Source organism: Engystomops pustulosus, chromosome 10 (assembly GCF_040894005.1).
Source record: "Engystomops pustulosus chromosome 10, aEngPut4.maternal, whole genome shotgun sequence".
Lineage (NCBI taxonomy): Eukaryota > Metazoa > Chordata > Amphibia > Anura > Leptodactylidae > Engystomops > Engystomops pustulosus.
The window spans coordinates 18,210,671-18,225,295 of record NC_092420.1 but is presented as its reverse complement, the minus strand read 5'-3'; the positions used below and the strand labels follow the sequence as shown (position 1 = coordinate 18,225,295).

The following is a 14,625-nucleotide window of genomic DNA, read 5'->3' as shown; positions in this document are numbered from 1 at the left end:
CACTTACTAACAAAACACTGAATATTGGGGGGGGGGCATTTATTAGGAAAGGGGACACTAAACATGGAGTCAACAAGGAAGGGGACAGTGGCCCTACAAGAGCCACTTAACTTGAAGGCATTGGGGCTCATTTACTTACCTGTCCTGACGCATTACCCGAAAGTACATTGTCTGACGGAATGCACTCTGCCGCGATTCACTAAAATCGTGCGCCCGATAGCCTTCATGTGCCGCTTCCCCGCTCAGTTTACCTTCTTTTTCCTGGTGAGTGTAAATGCATTGTCTTGCGACATCCCGCGCTCAGTTCGGATCAGTCGGATCATCCGAAGGCCACCCCTCGATTTCTGTCACATGAAAGCTGGCGCAGCTGCACCATAGTCCGATTGCGTGTGACACAATCCCCAGTCAAATACCCGTCACAGCGGCGCAAATCCCGAAAACGGTGGAAAATCCAAGGAAAGCGCGGCCGCGGACCCTTAGTAAATAAGCCTCATTGTGCACACAAACATGATTTGGGGCCATGAGTTAACCATTCTTTCAGCAGCTGGCACACAGCTCATTATTTTCTATGGACTATTGCACATGGTGGTGCGTTCCTATGGCCCCAGGCCGTTTGCCCTACCCACAAAAGATAGAAAAAGTTTCATCCCACCAGTGCAGTGTTTTTCTATTGACATGGGGGGGGGGGTTTCACTGTAAAATACTGAGATGGGTGGGGAGGATCTAGAAGACACTGGATCTGAAGACTCTGAAGACACTGCACTACGTCTAGTTCAGTGCTATGGTTTCGGCAATCCTTACCTAGCACAGTGACACCCATGGTACAGTGGCCATGAATGGTATTGCAGTCCTGCTCTAATCAGTTGCCTGCCCAACCAGGCCATGAAGTAACAAATAAACGTGATACCACTGATGGTTCCACTTCCAGCAAATGATAAACGGAAGTTCACCCCCCCTTATATTCATGACCAAGTGCCTAGACCATGACTCCATCAACTTATTAGTGAAGGTGGTGTAAGGGTGCGCCTATTTCACACCAGAAAACTGCTATACAAGCTCTGATAAATGTGCTCCTAAGTGTTCAGTTACCCTGCAGCACCCCCACAGGAGAAATCAAGAATGACACACATTCACATAAATGGATAATTGGATAACATAGGACTGGGCAGGTCCTCCAGAGTGACATTTGATATTGATGACTCCAGTGCCTTCTTTTGTTTTAATAAGCCGATTGGCACTTACCTTAGGGAGTATTTTGCCTTCTTCTTTATCATGGCTATAGAATTATTGAGTATTGGGCTTGCTGGACCTTGTCCACCACTAGAGATAAGTGAATCTGTTAGATGATTCAAAGATTCACTATCCATCTGACCAAATCAAATACCATTTTTTTTCTGCTTTGGACGAACCTGTGCTGCTCCAATTGTCCTGGAAATTGGTAGATAAATTGGATAGAAATAAGTCAATGATTCAAGTTTTTCAAAAGATTTGGGTTGGGTCCAAATTGAACCTGGAAATCGGTAAATTGGTAAACCCCCTCTACTCCTCTGCATGACATTTTTCATCTCATTTTGTTCATTTTTTCCAAAATTTGTCATTAGGGTTAACTGTAGGGTTCGCGTTAATCCTTATCCTTACCCTATAACTCTTATATTTTAACAAATTATCAAAAAATGTATGAAACAAGATGTCGTGGAGGACTAGAAGGGGATATTTACCATTTTCCAGGATAACTGGCACAACACTGGTTCAGACGAATCTTTTTAAAAATTGGACTAAATTTCAAGCGTGAATGATCTGCTTACCTTTATCTGCTGTGATACTGTAAAATGTGGAAATCAACTAAATATACAGAGAACCTGTCATGGAAATTAACCCACCTAAAATAGTACAGGCGGTCCCCTACTTAAGGACACCCGACTTACAGACAACCCATAGTTACAGACGGACCCCTCTGCCCATTGTGACCTCTGGTGACCTCTCTGGATGTTACAATAGTCCCAGACTGCAATGATCAGCTGTAAGGTGTCTGTAATGAAGCTTTATTGATAACCTTTGGTCCCGATACAGCAAAAAATTTTGAAACTCCAATTGTCACTGGGGCAAAAAATATTTTTGGCAGGGACTACAATTATAAAATATACAGTGCCGACTTAGATACAAATTTAACTTAAGTACAAACCTATGCAACCTATCGTGTACGTAACCCGGGGACTGTCTGTAGTTCATTGAAATGAAATGAAAAAGCAATTCCCATATCCCTAAATAGTCCCTCTCCTTGGCTACAATGTTACAATTGTTACAATGTTACAAAATCAGTTTGTGAACTTATATGCAACTCATCTGATATTAGTCATTCACACTAAGAGAGTCCTGCATATTAAAATTTACTTTCATTGCCCTATCTCCTTGTTCCTGATTAACAGGTTTATCAGGTCTATAAGTGCTTTGATATGCTACTATGTGGAACATTGAGAGAGGGTCAAAGGTCCTGTTACATATGCAACGTCTACCCCATGTATCTAAGGTCTTTTAGCCTCCTAATGTTAGCAAACTGTACATTATGTATGTATCTGATCACATGAAATCACAGCAGCCTCCATGGAGGATGGGTAGGAATAGAAGTCCATGGAGGCTGTTGTGATTTAATGCGATCAGATACCGCATGTATCTGAGATCCTTTAGCCTCCTAACTTTAGCAAACAATTTATATCGTGCATGTATCTGATCACATGGAATCACAGCAGCCTCCATGAAGGATTGGTAGGAGTAGAAGTCCATGGAGGCTGCTGTGATTTCATGTGATCAGATACATGCATGATGTACAGTTTACTAATGTTAGGAGGATAAAGGACCTTAGATGATGTCACTCTAGTCACATGACATGCTGAGAAAAGACATGGGACATGAGGAGGAGTAGATGGGAGGGGTCAACCACGAAAGACACGTCCCCTCTAATGCCAAGGAATATAGCATAAAGTGGATTTATGTGGATGTAAGGGAAAAAAATGTTAATTAAAAGAAGGTTGTCAGTTAGTTAATAGGGCTCTATGGGAACCTGTCACAAGCTGGATTTGTAAAAATGTGGTGACAGGTTCCCTTTAAGATAGAGGTGACCTATACTATAATGATGGCATTTTTTAGGGAAGTATTTTTAAAAATCTGGTGCAAAATATGGATTGATGAGTTGCAACTTGACGGCTAACTCCGCGACTTTGTGTCTCTGGTAGAGATTTGTGAGGTCTTAGGAAGTAAACACTTTCAGATCCCACCTGGAGATGAAGTTCCTGATATGACGATGCACTAGGGGAAAGCCCTACAGCTCCCGCACCAGACAAGGATTGCGGCCTCAGGCGCGGGTGGCCCGGCAGGAGGATTAGCAGAAGCCAACACATCGCTCAGAATTTCTGATTGGGCTTTATGTTGACGATGAATGCCAAAAAACACATTACAGTCGATGAAAGAAACAATTTGACCTTTCTGCGGTTCTTCAAAAGATCCTATCTGTCTGATACATTCAGAGGCTTTAATCGTCGTACTCCATGTTCTAGTGCCCGGGTATAAAGCTTTGGCTAATCCACATCTCAGAGATGCTCAACCTTTTATCATATTCCTGCAGGCGGCACAAAGTGGATACTTATCACACAAAAAGTGTAATTATCGGAGCGCACGTCTTCCCTTTATGCCTTCGAGGCGCTGGTACCACTGTTGACAAAGACGGAAAAGTGTTGTCATATGTAAGCACTTCACTTACAGCCTATATCCCATCAGCATATACAATACGGTAATTGCCTAAGGATTAAGCCCCGGGTGTATATCATGCACCAATTTCTGCATCTTTACATACGAAATGATTACTTTGTAAAAGAGGCAGAGGCATGCAGGCTGATGGCGCCGAGTGGCTCTCGGCTTTCCCGGCTTCTAATTTATGCACGCCCCCCACTGCAAGCCTCTTCCTGCTCCTGGCCGGAGAAGTGGGAGAGAGCACAAGCCTCGCTCTCTGCATGCCCCGGCTCCGACATCACCAGCCGGATCGTAATTTCCCGGTCGGTAGCTGGAGGCGGCTTGCTGCAAGGGGAGTGCATAAATTAAAGTCCGAGGGAAGCCGAGAGGTGCTTGGGTGCCGTCAGTCTGCACGCCTTTTACAAAGTCTATATTTCGTTATTACAGATGGCAGAAAACTTGGTAAAAACACTCCCCTCATCCCCTAGATGGAACGAGCAGCATTATTAGGACACTCTACCACCATTTTCGGAATGTATCTACTACCAGGCTGGTGAATCTACTCCTGAGGATCACTCTCCATGACCACTCCAGTAATCTGGAATATCCAACAATCCGGCATCTGTAACAAGACCTTTTGGCCCGTTGCCGGCAGTTGTGCTAATAAAGAGCTGTGAGTTATTTTGCACCACGTTGCCTCCGTCTGTTCCCTGGATACAGCTGTACCACCAAGGGCTCCCCATCCATTATCCAGGTACATATACTACGGACACTAAGGGGTTGCCCCATACCAAGCACCATGACATCAGCGTGCCTAGGAGGAGATAAAATAGTGTCCCCTAAGGAAATCTCAAATGCATTTATGGATTGCTACACTAACACTTGCCGACCAATAAAAATCCAGGACCAGATGAACAACTTGAGGCATATTACAAAAAATATGCCCAGGTGCTCTTGTATCACCCCCTCATCCTCATAGACTGTAAGCTCCTGTGTCACCCCCTCATCCTCATAGACTGTAAGCTCCTGTGTCACCCCCTCATCCTCATAGACTGCAAGCTCTTGTGTCACCCCCTCATCCTCATAGACTGTAAGCTCTTGTGTCCCCCCTCATCCTCATAGACTGTAAGCTCTTGTTTCACTCCCTCATCCTCATAGACTGTAAGCTCTTGTATCACCCCCTCATCCTCATAGACTGTAAGCTCTTGTGTCCCCCCTCATCCTCATAGACTGTAAGCTCTTGTGTCACCCCCTCATCCTCATAGACTGTAAGCTCTTGTGTCCCCCCTCATCCTCATAGACTGTAAGCTCTTGTGTCACCCCCTCATCCTCATAGACTGTAAGCTCTTGTGTCACCTCCTCATACCCATAGACTGTAAGCTCTTATGTCACTCCCTTATCCCTATAGACTGTAAGCTCTTGTGTCACACCCTCATCCTCATACACTGTAAGCTCTTGTGTCACCCCCTCATCCTCATAGACTGTAAGCTCTTGTGTCACCCCCTCATCCTTATAGACTGTAAGCTCTTGTGTCCCCATCATCCTCATAGACTGTAAGCTCTTGTGTCCCCCCTCATCCTCATAGACTGTAAGCTCTTGTGTCACCCCCTCATCCTCATAGACTGTAAGCTCTTGTGTCACCTCCTCATCGTCATAGACTGTAAACTCTTGTGTCACCTCCTCATCCTCATAGACTGTAAGCTCTTGTGTCACCCCCTCATCCTCATAGACTGTAAGCTCTTGTGTCACCCCCTCATCCTCATAGACTGTAAGCTCTTGTGTCACCCCTCATCCTCATAGACTGTAAGCTCTTGTGTCACCCCCTCATTCTCATAGACTGTAAGCTCTTGTGTCACCTCCTCATCCTCATAGACTGTAAAACTCTTGTGTCACCTCCTCATCCTCATAGACTGTAAGCCCTTGTGTAACCCCCTCATCCTCATAGACTGTAAGCTCTTGTGTCACCCCCTCATCCTCATAGACTGTAAGCTCTTGTGTCACCCCCTCATCCTCATAGACTGTAAGCTCTTGTGTCACCCCCCTCATCCTCATAGACTGTAAGCTTTTGTGTCACCTCCTCATCCTCATAGACTGTAAGCTCTTGTGTCACCCCCCTCATCCTCATAGACTGTAAGCTTTTTTTGTCACCTCCTCATCCTCATAGACTGTAAGCTCTTGTGTCACCCCCTCATCCTCATAGACTGTAAGCTCTTGTGTCACCCCCTCATCCTCATAGATTGTAAGCTCTTGTGTCAACCCCTCATCCTCATAGACTGTAAGCTCTTGTGTCACCCCCTCATTCTCATAGACTGTAAGCTCTTGTGTCACCCCCTCATTCTCATAGACTGTAAGCTCTTGTGTCACCCCCCTCATTCTCATAGACTGTAAGCTCTTGTGTCACCCCCTCATTCTCATAGACTGTAAGCTCTTGTGTCACCCCCTCATTCTCATAGACTGTAAGCTCTTGTGTCACCCCCTCATCCTCATAGACTGTAAGCTCTTGTGTCACCCCCTCATCCTCATAGACTGTAAGCTCTTGTATCACCCCCTCATCCTCATAGACTGTAAGCTCTTGTGTCCCCCCTCATCCTCATAGACTGTAAGCTCTTGTGTCACCCCCTCATCCTCATAGACTGTAAGCTCTTGTGTCCCCCCTCATCCTCATAGACTGTAAGCTCTTGTGTCACCCCCTCATCCTCATAGACTGTAAGCTCTTGTGTCACCTCCTCATACCCATAGACTGTAAGCTCTTATGTCACTCCCTTATCCCTATAGACTGTAAGCTCTTGTGTCACACCCTCATCCTCATACACTGTAAGCTCTTGTGTCACCCCCTCATCCTCATAGACTGTAAGCTCTTGTGTCACCCCCTCATCCTTATAGACTGTAAGCTCTTGTGTCCCCATCATCCTCATAGACTGTAAGCTCTTGTGTCCCCCCTCATCCTCATAGACTGTAAGCTCTTGTGTCACCCCCTCATCCTCATAGACTGTAAGCTCTTGTGTCACCTCCTCATCGTCATAGACTGTAAACTCTTGTGTCACCTCCTCATCCTCATAGACTGTAAGCTCTTGTGTCACCCCCTCATCCTCATAGACTGTAAGCTCTTGTGTCACCCCCTCATCCTCATAGACTGTAAGCTCTTGTGTCACCCCTCATCCTCATAGACTGTAAGCTCTTGTGTCACCCCCTCATTCTCATAGACTGTAAGCTCTTGTGTCACCTCCTCATCCTCATAGACTGTAAAACTCTTGTGTCACCTCCTCATCCTCATAGACTGTAAGCCCTTGTGTAACCCCCTCATCCTCATAGACTGTAAGCTCTTGTGTCAACCCCTCATCCTCATAGACTGTAAGCTCTTGTGTCACCCCCTCATCCTCATAGACTGTAAGCTCTTGTGTCACCCCCCTCATCCTCATAGACTGTAAGCTTTTGTGTCACCTCCTCATCCTCATAGACTGTAAGCTCTTGTGTCACCCCCCTCATCCTCATAGACTGTAAGCTTTTTTTGTCACCTCCTCATCCTCATAGACTGTAAGCTCTTGTGTCACCCCCTCATCCTCATAGACTGTAAGCTCTTGTGTCACCCCCTCATCCTCATAGATTGTAAGCTCTTGTGTCAACCCCTCATCCTCATAGACTGTAAGCTCTTGTGTCACCCCCTCATTCTCATAGACTGTAAGCTCTTGTGTCACCCCCTCATTCTCATAGACTGTAAGCTCTTGTGTCACCCCCCTCATTCTCATAGACTGTAAGCTCTTGTGTCACCCCCTCATTCTCATAGACTGTAAGCTCTTGTGTCACCCCCTCATTCTCATAGACTGTAAGCTCTTGTGTCACCCCCTCATCCTCATAGACTGTAAGCTCTTGTGTCACCCCCTCATCCTCATAGACTGTAAGCTCTTGTGTCACCCCCTATCCTCATAGACTGTAAGCTCCTGTGTCACCCCCTCATCCTCATAGACTGTAAGCTCCTGTGACCAGGGCCCTCACTCCTATTGTTCCATATGACTTTGTACTATGTAATATTATATGTGTATCTGTCCCCTATAATTTGTAAACCTACGGAATATGATGGCGCTATAGAAATAAAGTTTATTATTATTATTATTATTATCATACAAGCGACAGATATCGACTGGTGGATTTTGCTTTCAGCACCAAGGGAAAAGTCCAACCTCCCAATGTCACTTGTACCACTGAAATTTCTAGAATATGACATACCCAACCTTAAAGGGGTTGTCCAAGAGTACAAAAAAATTAGGAGCCAGGCTGGGGCGATCCAAAATCTCTTCAAAATTACCAAAGAAGGGAAACTTAACACATTTACACATCTCACCACATCCAAACAACTCACACATGAGGAAATATACAGCAATCTAAAAAAAGGAGCTGCTTGACAATGCCAAGTGGTGTGAACCTGAAATGAGTCATTTAATTCATGCAGGAACCAACATATTGTAAGAAGGGGGTATCTTGGTTTTACAATGGCTTGGGGGTGAGGGACAAATTAAAAGGGGCCTGTCACCAGATTTTGACCACCCTTAGTAACAATTACTGCTGATAAAGGATTACAAGTCCTCCCCACATCACCTAAAATTAGCTGCCAGTAAGGCCCTGTACCTTAATTATAGATATTTTTCTGATATGCAAATTAGGTTTTGTGACTCATGTCTGGTATCTGTGACTCTTCTCTCTCTCAGGCTGGCAGTGAGCCACGCCCCATTATTGTGACTGACAGCTCTGTGTCTCTTCAAATCACTGCTCTGCCTCCTTGTACTTAGGGAATGTCTGCTAATAGGCACCTACAGACCTATAAAGCTCTAAGTACAGATGGGAAATATTGTGTCAATTATTTTACACGGTGCCTTATGTTACATTCATGACATGTGACCAGTGACATCATCGCAGGTCCTTTAGCCTTCTAAGAATAGCAAACAGTACCCCATGTATGTGATTACATGAAATTACAGCAGCCTCCATGGAGGATGGAGCGGAGTAGAAGTCCATGGAGGCTGCTGTGACTTCATGCGGTCAGATATGTGCATGGGGTACAGTTTGCTATTGTTAAGAGGCTAAAGGACCTGCAATGATGTCACTCTGGTCACATGACATGAACTGTGACCAGTAAGGAGGCATAGGGCATGCGGAGGATTAGATGGGAGGGGCCAACCGAGCAGTACACACCCTCCTCTGATGGCAAGTAATGCAGAGATAAAAGGTGATTTTTGTGGATGTAAGGTAAACCATTTTTAGGTATAAGAAGGGGGTCAGTTAGTTGATAGAGATCTATAGGAACCTGTCACTAGCTGTATATGTGAATATGTGGTGACAGGTTCCCTTTAAGTAAGCTTCCATATAGGCGTGCATAGGAAAAGACCTTAACTAAGGAACTTTGGAACAAAACGTTATCAGCGAAAAAAAATCACAGCAAGAAGCAATTGAAAAAACTTACATGAGGTGGTAATTGACCCCAGTTAGACTGAACAAAATAATCCCCTCCACCCCTCCGTGATGCAGGGCCAGTTTTAGACAAAGTGGGGCCCCAAAATAAAACTATTTTATGAACAGTCACAGTCAGTAAGAGGCTCGTTCAGCCCTGCACAATGATAACACTTTGTAGATAAATATGAAAGATGATAGATTTATAGATAGACAGATAGATACAGTAGACGAGAGATTGATAGATGGATAGATAAATGGTCAGATTGACAGATATATAGATAGGAAATAGACAGATTATAGGAGACGGATAGATGATAGATATATAGACAGGAGATAGATGATTAGCATCTACACTCTGGCATTCAACCAAGGGGTATGAAAAGAGCAATACATCCTCTTCCCACAAAAGTCCACATGCAGGGGGCCCCTTTAGGACAAGGGGCCCTGGGCAAATGCCCTAACGCCAGCCCTGTCGGGATGTTTGAGATTATGTGGCCAAAAGGGAACTTTGTTACATACGTTATGGACATGCCCAAAATACAACCACTATGGCAAGCAGCGTAGAGGGTCATATAAAATCTAAATATTCCCAATACCCATCCACACCAGAATTGGCACTACTGCTCAAAGGTATAGGTAAGATACCACACAGAGCACCATTAATAATAGCTCATATACTCATGTCCACAAAGCTAATTATAACCAGACACTGGAAAGAAAAAGGTTTTCCCGGGAATCCAAGAGGTACTCAAACAATTCAATACCAATTGTGCATACAAGAAAGCAATCACCCTTCATTCTAACAGATACTCTCCGCAAAAATTGGGCCAACAGCTCAAACTTCAGAGAATAGTAGTAGGAGATACCAGTAAGGAGGGATTAATGGGCAATAGTAAATGTTTATGGATAATGGGGCACATTTACTTACCCGTTCTGCGCGATCTGACCGGAATGCACTGTGCTGCAATTCACTAAGATCGTGCGCCCCACATCCTGCATGTGTCGCTTCCCCGCTCAGGTCCCCGGAGTTCACCTTCTTCTTCCTGGTGCATGTAAGTGCATTGGCTTGCAACACAATTTGGGCCACATTTATCACTTTTGTGCGCCTAAGTGTAGTAGTTGCGCCTAAACTCGGGCGCACTGTTTTGCCAGAATTATCACAAGCTACAACCATCTGTGATAAGTATATTTTCTGCCTCTTATTAATCACTTTACTTTAATACAGTTTAGGCGCAGTTTAGGCGCAATGTTAGATTCGGGGACTTACATGTCATCCTGCTACAAGCTCCTCTCTGCTTCTCCCGCAGCCCAGAATGAAGATAACACTCACAGCAGCACCCAGGTGTGTGACACCCAGCACCCTGTGACCTCCTCAGCAGTGGCTTCTCCTGGAGGGATCCCCCAGTGCTGGTCTCCTGCTGCACCCCTGTAATTCTGCACATTATCCCCCTCAGACACTGTGCAGAATTACATGGGGGACACTTATTTGTAGTATCTGCAAACTTGTGCAAACTTCTCTTGCTCTTGCTGTGAGCTCAGCGTTTTGCAGAATATTTTGTAAATAGAAGTGATGAACTGTAAATAGAGTCTGCAGCTCCTGTCTGCAGTGTATCTAATGTATCTATTATATGTTCCAGTGTCTGGCTGAGCTCTGCTGCTAGAAATGAGCTGTTCTGCAAAGGGGCTCAGTGCTTTCTTCTCAGTTAACGCCACCTTCGGGCTGGAGTGTTTTTGCGCCCGTTTTTGCGCCTAAATGCAAAAGTCGCACGTGATGAATATCATTAGGCGCAGCAAAACATCTGGAATTGAACGATAGATGAGGGAAAGGTGGTTATTTTAGCTGCACGGCTAATTTGACGTTTAATCGCAAAAATGGCGCAAAAACGGTGCGCCTAAACGAAAAGGCGCAAAAACAACAGAAAAAACAAGTGATAAATGTGGCCCTTTGAATGTTAAATCCCACTCAGTCCGAATCAGTCGGATTGTCCGACGGCCCGCCACCCTATTTGTGTCACATAGAAGCAGCACAATTCAATCGCATGCGACACAATCCCCTTCTAAATACCTGTCCCAGCATCGCAAATCCCGAAAATGCCGGGAAATCCAACGGAAATGCGATCCGCTGAACCTTAGTAAATAAGCTCCAATGTTTCTGTTTTCTGTTTTTACTTTTTTTTGTGTCAATCACTAGTGATTCCTTATATATGTGTCAGATTATGAGAACTGCATCTCCTGGAGAGGAACGAAAGGAGGGTTAGGCGCAGTTGGCAACTCACTTTCATTTCAAAATAATCCTAGACAGGGAATAGTATCTAAAGTAACAAAAGTATCTAAAGTATCAAAAATGTGTCCGATTTTCATCTCTACAATGTAACACTACCAATGTACATTTCAGATAGTACCATTATATAAGGAAGCTGTTGTTGTATGGAAGATCCACCTTCCCTTCCTTGGTTGAACTTGAAGGACATGTGTCTTTTATCAACTGTATAAACTATGATATATTAAGGTGTATGAAAAACCTGAATAAAAATTGCTTAATTTGATTTGTTCCAAAAATAGCGCCAACAGTGCTAATGGTTTCTGCTGGTATTGCAGGTCAGCTGTGTAGAGATGAATGGAGCTCAGTTGCAATACCATGCACTGCCCATGGTCACGAGCTGAGTTTTTGGAAGAAAGCTGCCATGTTTTGTAACCTTCAGACAACCCATTAAAGTTCATATCAATAAGGGAGGGGGGTGGTCATCATAAATATTCCCTTTCCGCTTGCTCCGTTAGATATAATAGGACGAGCTCTGCGTTCTAGGTCAGCTAGATATCATTGCAATGGTATAAATTAAGATGGAATATATGGAGATTTGCAAAATTAGCAAAAAAATTTTTGGAGTTCAGCAAAAGATTTTGGGGAATACGATAAGAAGTAAAGAAGAATCAGTCAGTAAGCAGTAAGCTGGGTACATGGCGGTCTTTAGGACCCAGAGGGAGGGCTCACTTTCCCCGCTCACTCTCACTGTGTCGCTGGTTATGTTAGAATAAAAGTGTGCGATGAGCGCTGCCTCCCCGTCTACATCGTGGAAGCCCCTGAGTCCAAGCCTTTAATATACTAACAATTTAACTTATTTCACCGCCGAAAAGCCAGGATGGACCTTGTGAACCAGGTGAGAGCCCGGCCGAGGGGGCGAGGGGGCATCTTCCATCCATTGTGTTACAATTCTGCTAAATATATTCTTTCTTTCCCTCCAAAGATCACAACATCGGGGTCTTTTCGGATAGTGAAAGAACCCTTGGCTTTTCTTCGTATCTTGGAATGGGTGAGTTGTCCTCCCTTTTATTCATCTGTGGACTCCCCCCCATCTCTACTAGAGCGGGGTAGGGTGGGGGCGACGGTTTTGGAACACCTGTTTTGCAGTCGTATCTATAGAATGTGGCGAGGAAACCAATGTGGAAACTGGGAAATGTTATGTTGTGGCTGTACGGATTATTATGTGTGTCCTTGAGAGGAGGTTTCAATATTTCATGCTTGTCTGACACCAAATATATCTATATCAGAGAGATTGATAATCGATAGATAGATAATAAATAGATAGTTCATAGATGATAGATATAAAGATAGATACTTACATACATAAACAATAGATAGAGATAGATAGTCTATAGATGACAGACAGATAATAAATAGATCAATAATAGATTGATAGATTATAGATAGTGAGATAGATCATTTTAGATAGTAGAAAGATAGATAAATGGATTTGATAAATTTTATAGAAATATAGATAATAAATAATAAATAGATATATAGATAGATATGAGATAGACGGATAGATAGATATGAGATAGATAGGATAGATATGAGATAGATAGATAGATAGATAGATATGAGATAGATAGATAGATAGATAGATATGAGATAGATAGATAGATAGATAGATAGATAGATAGATAGATAGATAGATAGATATGAGATAGATGGATAGATAGATATGAGATAGATAGATAGATAGATAGATAGCTAGATAGATAGATAGATATGAGATAGATAGATAGATAGATAGATAGATAGATATGAGATAGATGGATAGATAGATAGATATGAGATAGATAGATAGATAGATGGATAGATAGATAGATATGAGATAGATAGATGGATAGATAGATAGATATGAGATAGATGGATAGATAGATAGATAGATAGATAGATAGATAGATAGATATGGGATAGATGGATAGATAGATAGATAGATATATAGATAGATATGAGATAGATAGATAGATAGATAGATAGATAGACTTTGGAGTGCTGCTTTTTTATTTTTTCTAGATAGATAGATATGAGATAGATATGAGATAGATAGATAGATAATAGATAGATAGATATAAATAGATAGATATAAATAGATAATTATGAGATAGATATGAGATAGATAGATATGAGATAGATAGATAGATAGATAGATAGAAAGATATGAGATAGATAGATAGATAGATAGATAGATAGATAGATAGATAGGAGATAGATAGATAGATAGATAGATAGGAGATAGATAGGAGATAGATAGATAGATAGATAGATAGATAGATAGATAGATAGATAGATACAGATGTGTGAAATGAGAGCTCTCGACGGATAGATATAAATACACAAATGGATAGATATGAGATAGAGAAAGAATAACTCAGATCATAGATACACAGATAAAATAAAGAAATGGATAGAAATACTGAAGGTAGATAGATATGAGATAGATAGATAGATAGATAGATAGATAGATAGATAGATAGATAAAGAGTATACACATAAAATAGTCACAATTCCTCTCCCCCCTGTAATACACATATATACACAATTGTGCAATCTTCATCTTAACTTATAAATATCTAGAAAATCCCAGCTGCTGTTTTGAAATCGAAAATCCACAACCAATCAATTATAGCAGCTGCTTTACGATCTAAGAGATTCTGCAGCAGCTAAGACCTCACTTTCCCTAAGCCCAGGAAGGAGTCCAGTGGTGTAGATGCTATTACATTACATAACCTGGGTATGTTTAGGGATGGCTTGGTAACTAGCTCAGTGAAATCATTTGTCCCTTAGCGTACGACCTGTCAGAATGATTTCTGCTACAGAACAAGAGAATGTAAGGGGAAGGATAGATACATGGAAAGATAGATAGAGACAGAGAGAGAGGTGGACTGATAGGAGATGGAGATAAGTAGATGGACGCATAGATGGATAGGGATGTGGAAAGAGATGAAATAGTTGCATAGATAGATATGAGATAGATAGATGTATAAAATAAGTAGATATGAGATAGATAGATGTATAAAATAAGTAGATATGAGATAGATAGATGTATAAAATAAGTAGATATGAGATAGATAGATACATAGATAGATAGATAGATAGATAGATATGGGATAGATAGATAGATAGATAGATAGATAGATAGATAGATAGAT

The 14,625-nt window shown here is 42.6% G+C and overlaps 1 protein-coding gene across 1 annotated transcript in view; it reads left to right on the top strand.

The window, feature by feature from the left end:
• Window positions 1-11,986: 11,986 nt before the first annotated feature.
• The window catches only part of SYNPR (synaptoporin), a 132,307-nt gene continuing 129,668 nt past the window's right edge, over window positions 11,987-14,625 (top strand). Inside the window, exons 1-2 of the mRNA XM_072128739.1 lie at window positions 11,987-12,326; window positions 12,414-12,479. Coding sequence (XP_071984840.1) covers window positions 12,309-12,326; window positions 12,414-12,479 — 84 coding nt within the window. The 5' untranslated portion in view covers window positions 11,987-12,308. The remainder of the gene's footprint in view (window positions 12,327-12,413; window positions 12,480-14,625) is intronic.